We start from the raw sequence: 21,406 nt of genomic DNA, 5'->3' as shown, positions 1-21,406 counted from the left end.
TGTTGGTGTTGGTGAGAGTAGTGCCCGAAATAACATGCCAAGAGTGGTGAATACCATCAAAAGTTGTATTTCGCCCTGTGGCAGCCCCAGAATATGTGCCCGGATCGATAGAGTCCATAGATCTGCATGGAGTGCAAGTGGGGATGGACATGCATGGGTGTGAATGGCGGACAGTGCTGTGCATAGACCCCAATGTAGCACTGCGTGACGTATCAGATGAGTAGCTGTTCACGGACAATGACACTGACTGAGAAATAATAATGGCGATTTGGATCCCATGTGAGATAAAGATCCAACACAGACAAGTGACAACACCCCTAATGGCCATTGTTAGTGCACCACCAGCATTTTTCGACCAAGACATGCAACAGGTACCATCCATACTGTGGACCACAGGGCCCCCGATGTAGGGCTCCTGCAGGAAGTGACCCCTGTTAAGATCAAGCTCAAACCAGGTGCAATATTACCCCGTGTAAAACAATACCCACTATCAAGAGAGGCTGAGGAGGGGATAAAAGAAACAATACATGCCCCAGTAGAGCAAGGGATAATTGTACCATCAAATTCACCCTGTAACACTTGCATTTATCTGATTTAAAAAACCCAAGGGCGGGGCTTGGAGGGTGATACAGGACTTAAGGCCTCTCAATGACATCATAGAGAAGGAGTTCCCACTTGTCCCAAACCCTGCATCCATTTTGGGGCAGCAGTGGTACGGTTGGAGGATGGGATTACCAATATACTTTTCAGCCTAGGCAGCAGAACTAGTGGCACTAATCGAGGCTTTACACACAGCAAAAGGGTGTGCTGTAACAATATACACAGATTCATCTTACATTACCACAACAGTACACGAGGGGTTGTCACGATGGGGAAGGAGAGGGTTCATGAGGGTGGATGGGTCCTCGGTAGAGCATGCAGAGCTTCTAAAAGAGTTAATAGAAGCATTATCAGAACCAACAATGGTGGCTCTGGTTAAATGCCAGGCCCACACGAACAATAATGATGTAATCTCTTTGGGGAACGTGGCACCGGACGCTGCCGCTAAAGAGGCAGCATACTTAGGAAAGGAGGTACAAGGGGAATTCATAAAAGGGAATGTGAAAGAAGAGAAGGATGATGGTTACAATTCAATGTCAATTTTACAAATATTTGACTTACAAAAACAGGCTCCACCCGAGGAACAGGAATTATGGACAAAAAGAGGGTGTACCCAGTCATCCACTGACGACCTCTGGCGACAAAATTGTACAGGAAAGGTAGTCATGCCTGTGGAAGTACTAGAGATAGCATTCCAACAGTTACACTTTCCCGCACACACTGCAAAGAAACACGTAGCAGCAGATATACAGGAACATTGGTTTGTACCCGGGTTGCAGGAACACGTGGCAAAACTAACGATAGAATGTACAACATGTTAGATATACAATTCAGGTATGACTCTAAGAACACTGAGAGGAACATTGCCCCGCCCCATTGGACCATTCCGTGAACTGCATATTGATTATGCAGACATGGAAGAAAGGTGTAATGGGGCACAATATCTGATTGTGGTGGTCTGCCCCTTCTCGCGTTGGGTGGAAGCAGCACCCTGCGCCCACGCGAATGCGAAATGCGCTTGACATTTTTAGTGAGGGAGGTGTTTCCCCGATGGGGGATTTGTCATGGCATACGTTGCGATAATGGGAAGCATTTCGTAAATGACTTGTTCAAAGCAGTAACTGCATTGTTGAGTATTACTCACAAACTATGTTCGATTTACCAACCGCAAGCTAACGGGATTGTGGAAAAAATCAACGCCCTTCTTAAGAGCAGATTGTCAAAATTATGTCACACCCTAAAGAAAAACTGGGTGTACTGCATGCCGAGGGCTCTCTTCGAGCTGATAAACCAGCCTAGTAAAGACCACCACTTGTCACCCCACGTGATAGTGACGGGTAGGTGCATGCATACCCCAGTTTCACCTTTAAGGAGAATATCAGACGAACACAGAACAGCTGCAATACTGGGTGAGGAATTCCTAGATTACCTGAGGAAATTGACTAGAGCAGCAAGGATAATAGCAAAGCAAAATGCTCCACCCTTTACACGGAAAAATGAAAGTGACACAGTAACACCAGCAGAAGACAGCCCAAATGTATAACTAATGCCTGGGGTGACGGTATATGTGCACAACTTCGTACGACAATGGAATGCTCTACGATTTCATGGCCCATATGAGGTAATATATTGTACGCCTACTGCGGTAAAGTTAAAAGGGCTGAAATACTGGATCCATCTAGCGGACGTGCAAAAAGCACATGATAGTGTTGTAATGGAAGGGGAACAGAATGCTGAGGAAAGAACAACGCAAACGTAGCATTAATGATCACACAGAAGATGATACAGCGCTAGATATAACACAGAACTATAAAGAGGAGCGATGAAAACTGAACTACAATAACAGAAAAAAAGGTGTACATGCAACAGAGAAACAGAGAAACAAATGTATATAAAAGATTGGTTTCCGCAAAATGCAGAGCACCTATGTTCATAATTGCAACGATCTACTCTTTCTGTTTCCTTGTTGCCCCGTCCTGACTTTCTCTTACTGGTTTTCTCTCTCTCTCATTCTCTTCCTCTCTCAATTCTCTCATACCTAAGTACGACAGCATACAGTGACCACGTTATAAAGTTGTTTTATGAAAATAAACATAACATTAAATAAAATGTACAGTGAAAGTAAAATAGTGTCTGCTTAGCCCAATTGTATCTCACTCTGTAGGTTTAGAAATGGCAGAAACGAGGGCCCTCAATGCCAGCGACTCTACGATAGATAGTAACAGGAGAAATGTTAGCAGTACTAGAATGTATTCATTTGAGTGTGGACTGTGCTTTTCTGCAATATTATGTTTTATACTCTTATTTAGTCTAACATTATATTGGGCCATATCTTTCATATCTACTGATATGAAAGAGCGGGTAGGGGGAGGAAAAATGATACAAGAAGGAACCCACCTAATATGGGACGGTGTTAAGTTAATATGGGCCCACAATGTTCCCACAAATCTTACTACCCTACATAAAAACAAAACTGTTAGAGCCCCGCTGATGAATTACTCAGTAATTGACCATCCTGAGCATGAATTTAACATGTACGATATGAATGACCCCAACCCTTATGCATTTACATTGCCAAATGTTGATCTCTATACAACCGCACAACCTACCTCAAGTGGTGATTATGTAAATGATGAGAAACAGACCCCACCACTGCACATGATAAAACGGATGGACAGCAAAGTGATGGGAGGAGAGCAAGGGTAATAACTGGAATATTCCCAATCCGATACCAGACATTATTAGAAATACAAAGTGGTCCAGGGAGGAGCAGGAGGCAGAAAAGGGGATGGGACAGAAAAGGTATGATGAATATGATGGTCTAGGTTTAGATACAGTAGAAGACCACGCCACCCAGACCAATCCAATAAATGGTATGCAGACATGAGCACAATGGCAAAGCAAGCTACTAAGGAAAGTTGCTATGTGTGCTCCTTTATTCCACATGCCTAAGGGACCCCTAAAGTGTTGTTACCACAGGAGGCGCCTATTGCAGAGGCTCAGTGACTAATTCACCTTGCACTGTGTAGAATTAAAAGCACGACCTATCAAGCGCACACCATTTCACTACAAATGCTGCAGAATGAAAAGACTTGTTACAACAAGCCACAAGGAGTTACCTGCATCAAGGTGCCATTTTTTGTCATCCAAGGGACAATGTTTTCTGACAACAAGTGGCAGGAGGAACAAGTGTGATGTAATGTAGAGGCTTTGCGAGGACTGTCAGACGAAAAACTCCAATGGATGAAAAGCACATGCACTCCAATCTGGTCTCAGCACATCGCCAAACTAACGTGGGTAACGGCTCTCAAGAAACCAATCAAAGTACAACGAGAAATATCATACAACCTGTGCTTCCACTGAGAAGGAAAAGTGCCCCTAGGAGCAAACAAGAACTGTAGCAAAACGCTCATCATACAAGACATGAAGAAAAGAACAGAAGCGTTAATGGACACTTACTGGGTATGCGGCAAACAGGCGTATGTGCACCTTCCGCAGTCATGGAGGGGCACCTGTGCTCAGGCAACGCTGCAGTCAGCCCTGATGGTGATACCAGAAAGCCACATCCGAGGGCAGAGGGTGCAAGCAAAGGTGTCTCAGGCACACCCGTCAATGACCGAAGAACCCCCTGCATATGACATTTTATCGGAAGAGCAGCTACAACAAAGCACAGTGTCCCAAAAATGGAGATCATCAAATCTCCACAGAATCTTGTGAGCTCTTGGCGCAAATACCTGACAAATTCAAATTATTCACCTCAGCAGAAACTTTCTTCGTGTCCCTCGTTCCAAGCATCCAAGCTCGAGCAAATGCGAAATGGTTACAAATAATACGCTGGGAACTCATCCAGCTGGCCAACGACACAGAAGAAGGATTCAATGTCATCAAGGTGGAACTGAGAGCCCTGCGGCAGATGACCATGCAGAACCGCTACGTCCTGGACCTACTAACAGCAATGGATGGTGGTGTTTGCCGAAAAAATGGGAGTGCATGTTGCACTTTCGTACCTTCTGCCGATGCGGACAAAGGTCTTTATCACATGTGATAGCAGCAGTGCACAATCTCGGAGAAAGAATGAAGGAAGGAGGAGGAGTGCAGTCCAGCACATGGTTCGACAACCTGTTCGAGTGGGTCCTGTAGTGGTTTGAGATGGCCGTGAAGCTGCTGATACCCGTTATTGTTTTTTTCGTACTCATTTTTTGCGTGTGCCAATGTCATGCCCGCGCCGCTGGCGCACGCATTGGCAACCATCATGGACTACTTGTTACTCATTTATCCTCCTAATACTCCTCGGACAACTCCTTTTCATGCCTTGGTCTTTTATTTCCATTTGTGCAACTTTGGTTCTTTCTTATTTTATTCAATTAACTACATTTACCATAATGCACCTGGCTGCAGTCCTCAATTCCTGGCTATTCTCATTCATCGTTATTTGGACCACAATCCCCAGAAGCCCTAGCGGCCAGTGCTGCTTCCACCTGGTCAGGACCAGAGAGGGAGGAGGCAGATTGTCTTCGGGTGTGCTGCTACAGGTGCTGTCAATTAGCCTGCCTCAGAACAGGGCAGGGCTGTACATAAGCAGCTGCCTGCAGGAGCACAGGGTCTTGCATCTTGAGATCTCCACGCTCCTGTTTGCCTTGACCCTTTACTTTGTATGCTGTTCATGTTGCTGCATTATCCTGTTTTTATCCAGTCCCCTTTCCGGGCTCCCTGTCTTGCAGCCGATCACGCTCTGCTGCCTTCTACCTACAGCCCTTGTCCTCTGGGCTTCCTGCCTTGCAGCCTATTACAGTCCTCTGCAGCCCTCTACAGTCAGCGGCCCTGCTCCTCTGGGCTCACTCCTTGCTGCCCTGCTCTTCCGGGCTCCTTGCCTTGCAGCCTGCCTCACTCCGGCTGCCTACAGTCCTTGTCCTCTGGGCTCCCTGCCCTGCAGCCTGCCTCACTCCGGCTGCCTACAGTCCTTGTCCTCTGGGCTCCCTGCAGCCTGCCTCACTCCGGCTGCCTATGGTCCTTGTCCTCTGGGCTCCCTGCCCTGCAGCCTGCCTCACTCCGGCTCCCTGCCCTGCAGCCTCCCTCACTCCGGCTGCCTACGGTCCTTGTCCTCTGGGCTCCCTGCCCTGCAGCCTGCCTCACTCCTGCTGCCTACAGCCCTTGTCCTCTGGGTTCCCTACCTTGCAGCTTGCAACCCTCTGCTGTCTCCAAGCCCTTGTCCTCTGGGCTCCCTACCTTGCAGCCTGCACCTCTTCACTGCCTACAGCCCTTGTCCTCTGGGCTCCTTCTTTGCAGCCTGTCTCCCTCCGCTGCCTACAGCCCTTGTCCTCTGGGCTCCCTGCCATGCGGCTTGCTACACTCCTCTGCCTTACAGCCTGTTTTACACTTAGCTGCCTACAGCCCTGCTCCTCTGGGCTCCCTACCTCGCGGCCCTATTCTTTTGAGCTCTCTGTCTGTCGCCTACTGCTAATCTCTCTCTGTCCTGTTCTTCTGGACTCTCTGCCTTGCAGCCTACTACAGTCCTCCGCAGTCCACTACAGTTTGCCTGCACCTAGTCCCACTCTTGACTGCAGACCTGCTTCCTACTTTGCAGCCCTTCTGTTTTCCTGACTGCTGCTCCCTTGTTCTCTTCCTTGAGTCCTCTGTACTCCACCTTAGGTTATCTACTTCAGTCTAACTGCCTTTCCTTCATTTCCTTCTGCTAGATTGCTCATTGACTTCCTTTTCGCTGGATATATCTGTTATTGTCTTCTCATGTGTCTTATGTAATCCCTTTGTACAGAGCTTGCCTGTTGGTTTCCGGCAGGCAACCTCTGCCCCTTCCCTTGTCGCGTTTTCAGTGTTACAGACACCCACTGCTGTTGTTCCCAGCCATGAGCATACAGCATGGGCCTCTGTTATAGCAATCTGTGCAGAATGCTGGAGTTTCCTAAGGTTCGTGGAACACTCTTTCCCATTTCAGCATACACCCCAAGAGGGAATCCAGTTTGTTTGTACCTTTGTATCATTTGCCCCTTTTGGCTCACAGCTACAGTTTCCTACTCTTCTTTCTTGTTGAACTTCCTGCTGTGTGTGCTTATCTGCTACCTTACTTCAGCACAGCCACCCAAAACCTACCTTGGTACCCTGTCCCACTCTTGACAGAGTGCCATTCCTGACAGCCAATTGGGAATTAGGTGCTGTGCAAAATCCATTCCTAACAGTGTAATGATGATGGTGCCAACGGGCAACGCAGCAGGGGTAGTACAGGTGACACATGAAGCCCAGGTTCAAACAGGAGAAAATCCAGAACCAAAAAATAGGATGACTGCCATATACAACACCGGATACATTGTAGATCTACTATATCACACTACAATTAAAGAGCCCTATGAACTCGAATGGAACAATGAAGTATGGGTAGATCTGGATGGGGACAGGGGCTGTATATACATGACCTGTACCCCAGATGAATGTGCACGGAGGGGGGAGAGCCTTAGGTCAGTGTGTCGGGCCTGGATGCAGAGAAAGGGAACTCCGGCTTAGGATGAAGCAGTGGCTGAGGAAAGCGAACGGAAACATTTGGAAGCTTTGCATTATTCGTTACTTAAGTAACGAAAGGGGGGAATGTAAGGGAGGAAGGGTATTGCAGGCCCCCCTTCATTCTTAAAACCGCACACGATATGCTCATTCCACGGTTGACAGAGCACCTCTGGCCAAGGTGTGAGGTAGCCATTGAATGACACAACTGTGTATGACCAATTAGCCGTTTTTTGTTAACTACCGACCCCATTTTCTACTAGGCCACATGTAAACGATGAATACAAGCCTGCACCTCTCCCCTTTCATTCTCAGCGCACAGCCAGTAGGCCAACCCCCCACCTCCTCCCCTCTGCTGTCTCCACAGCTGTCCTGTTCTCACAGAAGCTTGGGCATGAAGTGTAGTGAGCTAAACACTGTATCTCTCCTCTTTCTTTTGACATCATTGCCCTGTGGGTGACCAGGCCTGAAGCCATTGCCTAAGTTTATGCATGATTAGGTTCCTGTATTAACAACAACACTCCAATACAATGTTGGTTAGATGAGTACATTCTTCAATAGATTAAGTAGTTCATGATAGGTCTGCCGATCAGCCCTGACATCCTGTTACCAACATTATAAACACAACCCCTTGTAGGGACCGTCAATCAAACTTAATTTGACATGTGAAATCATCAGTGATTTCATCTTTGATGTCCTGGGTGTTAGTCTTAGCAGTGCACGGTGGTGGAGCGAGTTGTGGTTGCTTAGCTTGCCACAACTGGTGAATTTCTGAGGTTTTTCGGTTTTTATTAGTGCAACTTTACCATAACGTCACAACAAAGTTTTTTCAGTGAATTTCATGGGTTTGTACCAGTGTATGCTATTTACCTACAACTTACTAATATCGTACTTACCCAAATATAGCAGTTTTTCTCCATGTTTCACCTTAAAACTCATTTCCCACCTTCAAGCATCATTTTTAACACTTCTGTACACTTTTTGCAACTTTTTCCACTGGTTTTGCATCCGTTGATGTCCACGAAGGTCTGACGTCATCGTGGACCTTCCGGACAGTGCCATGTGATAAGAAGCTCACGCACGCCATGATGAGGGTCTGCGAACGCATCCGCACTTCGTGATCGGGTAAATGCTTTGAGGACAGTTCGGAACTACATTTTCTACTGATCTAGGAACTTTCAAGCGCAAAATTTACCCTTGCACAGCTCCTAGACCTGTACTTACTCATTATCCATTAACAATCTAGTACAATGGAAGAATATTAGAAAAACTTCTACTTATCTTAAACATGGCATCAGCTATTGCCATCCCTTCTCCCCAAGAGCCACCCCCACCACCAGCTGGAGCACCTACACAACAAAAAAAGTGCAGACTTTCAAAGACAATGAAGAGGACCAAGAAGATGAGGTAGAGGAAGTGCCTACCTCTAGCACCCAGAGAGAATCATGGGTGTGGCAGTTCTTTACCACTGTTGGGAATGTACCAAATGTTAAAGCTACCAAAGTGGCATGCACTGAGTGCAACTTTGTACTCAGTTGCGGACTACCTGGACAGTACTCCTATGGGACCACCTCCATGCACCACCACACCAAATTCAACCACCGTAATCCTCTCAGAAAGGTTGTTCCTTTCTTAGCAAGTAGTAGGCTGTCTTATCTCATCTTCCTCAACCAATACTGTAACTACACAGCCTACTTCTATGGGACACAAAATCCCACCAGCTACCTTGCAAGCAAAAAAAGAGGCTGTTGACCTATATCTTTCGAAGACAACAATCCTCTGTATCTACTGCAACACAGCACTCTGCAGGGGGAAGGAATTTCGAAGTGCTTTTGAAGCTGTTATCAAGGATCATGAGAAACACTGCCCCTACCACAGAAGCAATTCATGCGCAACATCTTCCCCTGTCCACCTGCCCCTCCATATTAGTGCTTGGTACCTCTTTCCTCATTTCCCTCCCCACCGTATGTTCTAAACTCGCCTACAAGTCTTCCTCATTTGACCGCTTAGATGACCTGGGTGTCACATACACAAACTATGCTGAGGATACCCAGGTTCTCATCACCCTATTAGGGTGCTACGATGAGGACTCCACCAAAATCAACAACCTATATTTGGAAATCCAAGCCTGGATGGCAGAGCACGGTCTATGCCTCAACGACGAGAAAACTGAGCTCCTTCTTGTCAGCTCCCAACCACGGCTAAACAAACTAGACCCCCGTTACGCTTCCATCAACATAGACGGTAACCTAATCACAGTAGCCAAAGAAATTAAAACCCTTGGGGTTTATCTAGACTCTACTCTCTCGCTCAAAAAACAGGTGAATGCCACAGCCTCATCCACAGCTTATACAAATAAGCTGATCAATGCCTGCAAACCCTTCCTATCTCCCTCCAGCTCTATTACACTAGCCAGAGCACTAGTGCTCTCAAACATTGACTACTGTAACACACTCTTTCTCAGCACATCAGAACGCAACCTGAACAAACTACAGGTGCTTCAAAATAATGCCCTCAGAGCCGCCCTTAGTATCCCTCGACACGCTCACATCTCCAGCTTCAGGCAAGACGCTCACTGGCTCCCGGTACGAGACAGAATCACGCTCAGATCCCTCGTCATCGCCAATAAATGCCGCTCCAATGACGCACCCAAATACCTGGCAGACAAGTTCCACAACCACACATCTACTAGACCAACGAGAACGCCATACTCACATTGCCTCTCCATTCCCAAATTCTCCCTAAAAAAAGCAGGTGGCGCCAGCTTCCCGGTCCTAGCTGCCAAACTATGGAACGCTATGCCTCTAACTCTTAGAGCAGAACCCTCTTTCTGGACTTTTAGAGCCAATACTAAAACATGGCTTGCCAACAAAATTTCTGCTTAATGCACCTCATCTCCGCATGTCCTTGTCGACCATCTTATAATCTGGTCCTACACACTCTAATGTTGTTATTTCACAGTCTGTATTATATACTTTGCCATGTTGTAACTGTCTCTAAGTCTCCGGCACCCGGTTACCCCAGGGTTCGGCGCGCGGTACAAATAAAGAAACTAAACTAAACTACAAAAAAATGTAATATATCAAAAAACAACATAAGGAAAGTTCCTTTAGGAACCAGCTTTCACAGTTAAAAAATATAACTTAAAAAAATATTATAGTCTCCATCTGCTTTACATTTCTGAGTAAAGTACATAGACTCAATAAGATTTTCCAACATTTCCATTATTATTTTGTTTTTTGCTAATGGGAAAAATGTGGCGTTCATCCCCCGTTCCAGGGACAGGAATGGGGTATAACGGATCAGCAGCCCACGTTATCAGCCCAAGCGAAGCGAGGGCAGATAATAAGGGCTCCGGACAGTTATCCCCCATTCCAGCCCTGCAATGGGAGATTAAGGCTATTAGCACCCCGGGTTCCCAAAGCGGAAACCCGAGGTGCTAAAAAAAAATGGATTTTTCTTCCTACACCGGGACACCTGTGGTACCCCGCTGTAGGAATGAAAATCCTTTTCCAAGATGGCCACCATGGAAAGGGAAGGCAGGGCTTCGTACAGATCCCTTCTTCCCTCTCCATGGCAGTCTGCAGAAGGCAAAGAGAGAACCGTATTACCATATTACCCCAAGCACATTTTCTTTTCCCTTTCACACCTATCCCATTTTAGAATAACTTTACCACATAGCCAGTCCCAGGTGGACATGGCCAGTAGCCAGATTGTCAGGGTCATGACCTTATGCCATGACCCGGACAATCTGGCCACTGCCCATGGTCACAGGCTATACCTCAGTCACCAAAAGTATATCACTATTTTTTGTACTTACATTATGACACTTGTCAGAAAATAAAGCACAGGCACATTTGCAAAACCATGCGTTAAGGTCCTTGCCAAGGCTCCTTACACGAGTTTGCTGGAAATCCGCCCATGTTTTTTTATTTTTTCAAAAAAGTGTCAAAATGTATGTACATAAAATAGTCATATAACTTAGCCCCCACTTGACAAAATCCTTTGCAACTTTACACAAACATTGAAGATTGGGTCTATAATCTTTCTGAAAACGTGTATCCAATTTGTCAAACGGCGACAAAGTTATAAGCCATCTAAAAATGTTGAAACCCCCCCCCTCTAATTTAGGCCTCTCTTGACAAAATCCCACCAAACTTTACAAAAACATTTATATCTAGATCTAAAATCATTTTGCAAACTTTTGTGTAGATTTGTAAAATGGCACCACATTTATAAGCCTTTACAATATTTTGGGACCCCCTACTAATTTTGTTCGGGGATGAAAAACACCAGTTTTGTTGCTTCTTACAGCCATATCCAATCCTATCATCATCACCCCTCACCTCACCAGAGATTGTTTGATAATTTTGATAAGTGCAATGTTGTGTTTTTTAATATGTTTCTACCGCGATGTTCGCGGACACCGGCGGCTGTCCGTGAATCCAACATGGTGGGCGTTTCCAAAGATCTGACGCACTTCATGCTTTTCACCAACCGATCAGTGGGCGCGTCCGATGTCCGTGGACATCACTTTGCCCTCTAGTCCAATCGAATGCCCGTCCGCGGACTGAACAGGGAAGTGAGTCCGCGGACTGGACCCAGATATCACACATTTTTGTTGGCCTACTTTTGGGGTGTTTTAAAAGAAATTACTGGACGGATTTACACCAAGTTTCCAAAAGCACGCTTTTGGGACCAAGGCGCCACTCCTGTCGCAAATTTGAGGAAAATCCATCCAGCGGTTTGGGCTGTATCCGTGAGCAAAAAAGAATTCCATTGTGCCTATGGAAAAAACATAACTTTTGGGACCCTTCCTACAACTTTGCCCCCCTCAACCCCCCTTGATGAAACCTAACCAAACTTTCCAGATAAATTCAGACGGTGCCATATACTTATCTTGCAAAGTCTGGTGATAATTCGTCCATGGGAAGCAAAGTTATAAGCGGCCCAAAAAGTGTTCTTCGTATGGGTTGAGCAACTTAACCATAACTACTGGGCTGCTACCGCACGCCCTGTAATTACCAAGCAGGACTAAGATCTTATTTTAGCTGTGGTATTGCAACCATGTGCACTACACATGCATATATATGAACGTTAACCACCTTTTGTTCCCCCACAACCAATACTTTTCTCTTACATTTTAGTGGAAACATGACAAGTGGCAGTGGTATTTGTTATATCATGTTCTCTGAACTACATTTCTCTCTTCTGATTGGTTCATGATGTAATGTTTTATTCCAACATGTGTAATTGTTCTGACGAAACCAAGATAGAGGACCATTCCAAGAGTGTAACATTTTGAAAGTGATGATTTCCTAGCCTTAACGTTTATAACTAGGGTTTCAGAACCAGTAAGCATGAAAGTGAATAGAATATGAAGGAAAAAGTTGATAGATAAACAAATGTTAATTTGTATGTATGGAGTCATGAAGGAAACACCATGTGCTAGCTATGTATAACTACTGGTTGACATCTTTCAGATAACTGTTACATTTAGTGTACTTTATGTGTTCACCAACCATGTTACAGTTCATGATATTAAATACATGAATATAAAACTTCACACTACCAGAGCTTCTGACGTAAACTTCCTGCCACAGATCTTGCATGGTATCAAAGTCTGATTCTCCCCTGCAATTAAGGTAAAATATAAAGCTTAATTTCACTCAATACTCTTGCCCAGATTCGTCACAGTATAAGCAACTGCTGTGATTGCAAAAATATAAACTTTGAAAATGACTGTACACAACACATTACCCATCGCGATAAGAAAGCAAAAGAGACCATATATTTTTGTACATAAGGCTCCTCATATGAACAAAGACTTTCCACAGGGTGCCTTGCATGCTCTCAATAATTTAGATAGGTATGTGTATGCATATTCTAAAGGTGCAGAAGTAAGACTCGGAGGGGTTTTAGTATTGGCTATAAACTTGTATTAAAAGGTGCAAAATGAAAAAGAAAACCCTAACTTGCCCTAACTCTAAGAGGGGTTTCCCTGCCTCATCTGAAATAAAAAGTGTCAGACTGTCCAAAATAAAAGTCCCACTGTCCAGTGTCAAATTCCTAACTGTGTCCCTTAAACACTAAGCTTATTAAACAAAAAAGGAGATGTCTTCTTGATCCACAGGGGTATCTCCCTTGCCCTGGACAAAAGCCAGTTCTTGTCAGATTCTTTTCATCTAACTCCAGCCACTCGTTGGCTGGTGGAGAAATGTCTGTCTTTCCCCAGCCTTTCTCAGGCTTACAAATTCCATTCTTTGGGGTCCCAGACCCTGGTTGTTAACTTTGGCTTATCCTTGCTAGCTACTGTGTTGAAAACCTTTGCCTGGATGCTCTCTGCAAGCTGGATGGGTCTCTGACCCTTGGGTGATGACCTGGTTCCCTCTCACCAAGTGATGCACTGCACAATCATTGCCTGGATGTTCTCTCCAAGCTGTATGGGATCCTGACCCGTGGGTGCAGACTTGGTTCCCTCTCAGCAAGTGATGGATGCTCTCTCCATGCTATAGACCTTTCTGGCTTTATTCCTGCTTTCTATAGATTTGGTTCACTCTCCTGCCAAGCCTCAGTACAAGTCGATGTACTATTTGGGCGCAAGTCCGAGACTCGCCTTTCCGGCGATAGTCTCACTTTCTGTAGAGTTGGTTCACATTCTGCTAAGCTAGAGTACAAATCCTTATACAGTTTGGGTGCGAGTCCCAGACTCACCGTTTTGACTTTTGCAATGACCTCATTAAGGTTTCCAAGCCCCTGTGGCTTCCCGCTTACCTTGTCGCGTGGTATAAATGGGTGCTGGCTCCCTTGAGGCAGCTTGGCTCACTCGCGGCCCTCCAGTACCCTTCCGGAGCTTCTCTCTCTCTGCAGAAGTTCTGCAGGCTCGTCTGGTCATGGATGGTGTGCTGGTGCGCCTTTGCAGCCCCCCGGTCTCTGGGACGCGTGAGACTTGTTCTGCTTCTGAGACGCACAGTTCTCACGTCCTGGACCAGCCCCGGATTCTCTCCTCTGCATGGCGTTCTGGCCAGCGCCCATCTGCACTTCGGGCTCAGCTTGGTTCTCGTGGTTCCTCCTGGGAGGGCTTAAAACTAGTTAAGTCCATCTTTGACTTTTATCTTTTATTCTGCCAATCACTGACTGTGAACCTATAGACTGCTGAAAGTTGTTCCAATGTGGAGTCGGTATTGCTCCGTATTCCCTCCTAGTCTCAGTTGAAAGTGAATATTAAGATAACAACTCACTAGTCCTCTTCCTCATCCCTACTGAGTATTGTGATGATAACTCACTAGAGCTCCTCGTTATCTCAGTATTTTCTATTGAAGTTGCCTTAGCAAAATAGATTGGATGTGACTGTAAGTGTGAAGAGGTATGAGGGGAGGAAGGAAAGGTGAGGTAATTCTGTAAAGGGGCACCAGGCTCATGAGTTGGGTGGGGGAATACCATGTTCTCCAGATGTGATTGTCGCTGGTCCCAAAGGGGCTCTTTCCTCCCATGAGATCCAACAGCTGAGTACTACCCCAAGGGGGACTATCGGGCAGCAGCCACACCACCCTGGCCTCATGGGAAGGGGCTCCCGCTTTGGAAGCAGTGACAACATCATGAGATTCAGTACCATATACACACACACACACACCAATATTCAGTGAAAAAATGTGGTTTACTTGCCCCGATAAAAACCTATGACATTCAGTGAAATAACTTTGCTCTAGGGATGTTATTTTGGCATTGCAAAATCTAATCAGTTATGGTAAATTATGCATTAGTACCCGGCGCAGGGATTTTCGTTCCAAACAAATGTACTGATTGGTACATTTGCGAGCCTTACCAGACGGTAATCCCGCACACATACTTTCGTGTCCCATGTGCCAGTCGGCGTCTTTTTTTTTCATCAGGCGTTCATGGGAAAGGGGCACACGTAGTCCCTTCTCCCTTTTCCATGGTGGGCATTTTTTCTGTTTACTTTTTTTTTCAATGTAAGTGAATGGCTGCCAGGGAAGGGGAGAAGGGACTACAGATAGTCCCTTCTCCCCTTCCATGGCAGACATTTTCTTTGTTTACTATGGCCGCCACGGAAACAGAAAACTGACTATGTTTTCTGTCCGCTGCGGCCATTTAAAAAAAACGCGTCTCGCAGCCAGGAAAAAAAAACATTAGTACCCCGGTCTAACGGGCCGGGGTACTAATGGCAATAAGCCCCTCAACAGTGGGCCATTACCGCCTACGGTAATTCCTGCGGGGCCTTCGTTAAAACTGTGGAGCCCTGAGGCATTACCTTAGGCGGTAATGGCCTGCCGTCTCAGGGTTTATTGCCTCAATAATAAATTGCACACCTGCCATGCACTGCTCATACCAACACACGTGACATCACAAATGACTGATGACATCACTGATCCCCTCACATACATCTATAATCTTTAGGAACCCTTTCAGGATGTCCTTACAAAGGAAAACATGGCATGTCTACAAATGTAAGTATTGCTAGTGGTTTAAAAGTCAAATCTAAATTATGCCCCAAGATAATTGAGAACACAATTGATGTTTTGGAAGAATCGTTCACTAAAGGTGGTGGTGGTGTGATCTGAGACAGGGATTTATATTTAAAGATAGCATTTAATCAGCTTCAAAATTCTAAATGTTATGAAAAAATAGAGGACAATGCATTAATTGACAGCAAATTATTATTTTATAATTTGTTTAATGAATGGAAATTAAGAAACGTATTGGATTGGGAAGAAGTGCGATTTCTGAAATGTGATTGTCTGGTAACCCCAATATTTTATTTTCTACCAAAAGTTCATATGAATATCATTTTTCCCCCTTTTAGACCTATTGTGTCTTCCAATCCTTGTTGGAGGCCAGTTTGGATCAATTTCTGCAACCATTTGTGAAAAGCTTAAGTACATATATTAGAGACAGTTTAGACCTGTCCAAATTATGTTCTAGTCTCTATAGATGTTACAAGGGATTGATTGCGACATACCAAAATGGCCGAAAAAGGGCTCGGCACTGGCAGCGAAAACCCCCAGCAGTTAAGGGGTTAAATCATTAACTAAAAGAGTAGACAATGCACAACACAGTCTATATCAATAACTTTCCCATAACATACATCTAACTGTATATTCTGGCCTATTCCTTAATTTTACAAAATATGACCATAATAGTTTAACATTCCATTGCCCAGTCACCAATAGCCGAAATCCCATATTGCACTGTATAATTTGTCTTCAGGTGGAGCCATAGCACTGTGGTCATATGGACACGTTCCATCGACATCACCATGTCTATGCTTAAGTTTCCACATGCAATGACGCAATCGAGATCGCGACTGCATTATTACATATGCATCCTGACATACATGAATGCCATGATGTAATCACACATAAGCATGGACTTCATAACGCAACCACGAACGTCTGGCATTAGATTGTTTCTCTCTGCGGTCAGCACACCTTGTTAGCAATTTGTCTCACCCTCTGCTAACTTTAAAGTATAAACTGTTTTCTTGTACAGGTGCCAAAACCCTTTCAAAGCGTTCTGTCCACTTGTTTCAACTTTTCTGTAGTATAGCAATGCTTGCTATACTTGGTGAAAATGCAGGAAGGATTCTAGAAGGATAAGACGAATGGAATGTGTTGGACAGAGACGGAAAGAGAGAGCAGACGGTTGAAGAAGCTGGAGGACCTTCCTTCAGCTGCTCCTTTCATATCCCCTTATTTATGTTAATATAATATTTATATAAGTATCAATAAATCATATCTTTTTATAATACAGTATTCCCCATTATTATACTTCACATGGCGACGAGAAAACGTGACCTATTGTGAATACATTAGCAGCCGAATGAGCGGAAGAGCGGAATAAAAAAGAAAAAGAAAGCAGGTGAGCGGCAATTCCGCCGATCTTTTATCATATTTAATTAGTGGGAGAACGCTGTTCGTTTCAACAATAAGTGCAACTGTATTGAAATGCATCAAGTAATGTTATGAACTTGCCGTTGTCAAGCTGCGCGCCCACATTATACCAAAGTCCTGCATTGAACAAGATGTGATGATGTACGTCGATTGCGTGTGGCCTTCTTTGTTATTATGATGTTGCTGTGGCCTCGTATGCCCGCCACTCGGCAAAGTTAAGCGGCTGAACATGGATAAACATACGTATGAGGAACTAGATAACTTATTCAAATGTATTCACCTTTGCATTCTAAACCGGAAAGTAGTCTCTGCAAAAGCACAGGGAAGAATATAAGGTGCATCTGATCTGCTCCCACTCGTCCCAGTAAAGGAAAAAAATATATCTTTTTTTTTCTTTTCCGCTCTATTTATTTTCCATCATACTACAACAATGAGAAATTAATAAACAGTGGTTTTACTCATGTTATTATAAGGAAAGAGCATAAGTGAAGTAGACCATTGAAGACAGAGGGGCAGGTGACCGACTCTTCACCAGAAATATGACTATGCACAGTGTTCCCCCAGCAGCCATGTTTTTGCCTGAGGCTGGTGAAACAAATTTACCATGGAAAAGGTGGTTAATATCTTTCGAACATTATGCTACAGTAGTGTGTGAAACGAACTACATTGTAGAAAGAAGTCATTGCTACTACATTGCTTAGGACCAGCAGGACAGGGGAAGTATGAAGACTTACCAAACATGCCAGATGAAGGGGCCCATGAATATGAGAAATGCATTGCCAAACTAAACAAACACTATGAAAAAAAGTTAAGGAAAATACTAGAAAGATACAAGGTTGGGAAGAGATCTCAAGAAATGGGGGAACATTTTGAACAATATATAACAAATGTAAGGAAACTTGGCAAGAATTGCAAATTTGGACACCAACTAGATGAGAGACTGAGAGATCAATTTATGCTAGAAAGTAGTAGTGCCATTATCAGAGAAAGACTATGGGCTGAAGATGACCCGAATCTGGACGTAGTATTATGCATTGCTAAGGAAGTAGAACACATGGAACATTGTGTAAAGACTTTGGAAGATAGGGTGAAAAGTACTTCTTTGAAAACAGAAACCACTATTAATGCTATCCAGACAACAAGAGCTGACAATGAGATCAGTTACAGTTCATCAATGAAGAGGAAAGAATAACCAAAACGCAAGGTACATTCAAGTACAATGGAGATGTGAGAAGTCGAGGATTTGGACGAGGGTACGGTGGATATAACCGAGGACGGTTTATGGCCAATCGTCAACCCGAAATAAGTCAAAGAGGCAGAGGAAGGAACAGAACCTGTTTTAGATGTGATAGTCCTACGCACCGCGCGAACAGCCCTGAATGTCCGGCCATCTATATAATTTGCAAGAACTGCAATGGAAGAGGCCATCTAGCCAAATGTTGCAGGATCGACAGAGGCAATATGAATTGGATTGGTGACGAAGGAGAAAATGAAGAAGATATTGATAATAAAGTAGAATTGGAAAGTCCCAGGACCATCATTATGATAAATGGCTCTCCAATAAAAATGATGACGGATTCAGGAGCAAAATATACATTACTACCAGAAGCAATATGGAAAAGGATTGGTCCAAAGTGGTTAAATGAATCGGATATCAATCCCAGTGCCTATGGAGGGGTAAAAATAGACATAATAGGTTGGTTTGAAGCACAATTGGCATTCAAAGACAGAACCACCATTGGCAAAGTAGATGTATCAAAAAAGGGGGCATCGCCTTTGCTCAGCTGGACACATCAAGCATGGCTTAAAGTTTGCCTAGATGCTAGTGCAGAAGAATCCATTTATGCTGTGGAATCGAGTGAAATGACTACAGAAAAAATAAAGAATGAAGTGTTGAGAGATGGAATAGGAAGTGTAAAGGGTAATACCCACCAAATACAGCTCAAAGAAAATTGAAAACCAATTGCACAGAAGTTGAGGAGTGTTCCTTTAGCCATGAGAGAAGAAGTAAAGAAGGAATTAAAGAAACTAGAAGAACAAGGGATAATTGAAAGAATTGATGCTGCAGAATGGGTATCACCACTAGTAATTGTGAGGAAAAGCTCAGGAAAAGTCAGAGTGTGCATTGATCTGAGAGAATTAAACAAATATATCATTCCGGAAAGACACCCATTGCCAAACATTCAGGAATTGTTATCAACTATGGGATCAGCCAAACTGTTTTCGAAGTTAGATCTCACTTATGCATATCATCAAATTCTGTTGCATAAAGACTCAATACATTTAACTGCATTCATAACACCTGAAGGTCTGTATCAATATCGGAGAATGCTGTTTGGTCTCATCTCAGCAGCCTCGGTGTTTAAAAAAAACTATGCACCACATATTTGATGGTGATGATGGTATAGTTTTCTTTCAAGATGGCATTCTAATATATGCCAATGAGCAACCAGAACATGATTGGAGGCTAGAAAAAGCATTGAGGAAACTACACAGAATGGGCATGACACTTAGTAAGGAAAAGTCAAAGATCCATAGAAAGGAGATTGAATATTTAGGTCATGTCATATCAAAAGAAGGTATTGCACCCAAACCAGATTTAATGTCAGCAATCAAAAAAATGGCAATTCCCAACAACAAAGAAGAGTTAAGAACATTTCTAGGAATGGCCGAATATTATTCAAAGTATGTAAGGAAATTTGCTGATCACACAGCTTTACTAAGAGATCTCACCAAAATGAAGGTGAAATTTGAATGGAGTGAAGAGTGTGAAAAAGAATTTAAGTACATAAAAATGTGTTAGCAACAGCACCAGCCCTAAAAGACTATGTACGAGGACAACGCACAATGATTACAACAGATGCTAGCAACGTGGGACTGGGAGCAGTGTTAGCACAAGTACATGATGCAGAAGAGAAAATAATAGTATTTGCATCGCAACTATTAAAGGGAGCAGAGAAAACATATGCAACTATTGAGAAAAAAGCTTTGACCATTGTATGGGCAGTTAACAAATTTAGAAGTTTTGTGTGGGGAACAAGTTTTGAAATACATACAGACCACAAACCTCTTGTGGAATTGTTCATGAGTAAAGGATTAGATAAGGTATCAGGGAGAATAAGGAGATGGGTTCACAGAATGCAAGAATCTGATGTAGTAATAAAATACATCCCTGGCGTAGGGTATTATGCTGTAGACTGCTTATCGAGATTGACAAACTCTCAGGAAGAATGTGAAAGTGAGGAAGGAAACAAGAAATGATATGTATACTTCAAGATACAGCCATTTCCAGAGATGAATGGTTGGAAGGGATGGACAAAGATACTAAAATGAAGTTTACTGTGGAAAACATCAACAAAAGGAATGTTCCTATTAGTAAAATTCAAGAAGCAGAAGTTCAAGGATTTTGGAGTGTTAGAGATGAGTTAAGTACACAAAATGGATACCTGCTGCAAGGAGACAGACTGGTACCACCGGAAGATGTCAGAAAGAAGATAATAGAACTGGGACATGAAGGGCACCAAGGCATTTCCAAAATGAAGAATAGAATAAGGAACACGTATTGGTGGTCGGGTTGTGATGCACAAATCGAAAGGAGTGTTACAAACTCTATCCTTTCTAATAAATCTGACAAGAGTTGTGTGGGTAATGAATATCCCATGGTGATGACTGACATACCAAATAAACCCTGGATGAAAGTGGGTATAGACATTGTTGGTCCAGTGTGGAGTGATGGGTATCAAACATTTTGTGTAGTGGTGATTGACATGTTAACTAGATGGGCAGAAGTAAAAATAATGTCAAGTGTTACGACTGAGAATATTATTAATTTCATGGAAAAGATATGTGGTCGTGAAGGTTATCCAGAAGTCATATTCTCAGACAATGGTCCTCAATTTGTTTCTAGATAAATGGAAGAGTATTTAAAGAAGAAGTCCATTATGCATGTTACCAGTGCCATCTATCACCCCCAGACGAATGGTGTAGTGGAAAGATATAATAGAATACTCAAAGATGCCATTAGATGGGCATGGGCAAATGAGCAAAATTGGAAAGAAGTGGTTAGAACAATGGTTATAGCACATAGGTTTACCCCACATAGTATGACTGTAGTATCACCATTCGAGGTGAGTAGGGGTAGGAAAGCAACCACCAAATTATGTCCAGGGTGCACGAGTGATGTGTTAAATATGGGAGTAGTCACCAGTGAGGTAGAAGCTAAGATTAGATTGAGACAAAGTAGTAACAAAGCATGGCATGATAAGAGAAGATTTAGGGATTAGGCATTGAGAATGAAAGGCAGTAAGTGGTCTAATCCTATCAAAGTTGTTGAAGTTTTTTAAACATTCTGTGAGGACGAGTGATGGGAGAGTGTGGAATAATGG

General features: G+C 43.8%; 1 protein-coding gene across 1 annotated transcript in view; it reads right to left on the bottom strand.

The window, feature by feature from the left end:
- Nucleotides 1-21,406, bottom strand: part of ZC2HC1B (zinc finger C2HC-type containing 1B) — a 515,316-nt gene that overhangs the window by 385,363 nt on the left and 108,547 nt on the right. Inside the window, exon 3 of the mRNA XM_069609006.1 lies at nucleotides 12,683-12,744. Within this exon, the coding sequence (XP_069465107.1) occupies nucleotides 12,683-12,744 (62 nt within the window). The remainder of the gene's footprint in view (nucleotides 1-12,682; nucleotides 12,745-21,406) is intronic.

This window comes from Ambystoma mexicanum, chromosome 4q, assembly GCF_040938575.1.
Source record: "Ambystoma mexicanum isolate Mex_15411 chromosome 4q, UKY_AmexF1_1, whole genome shotgun sequence".
Taxonomy (NCBI): domain Eukaryota; kingdom Metazoa; phylum Chordata; class Amphibia; order Caudata; family Ambystomatidae; genus Ambystoma; species Ambystoma mexicanum.
The sequence above is the reverse complement of the archived record's forward strand: the minus strand, read 5'-3'. Positions and strand labels throughout refer to the sequence as shown.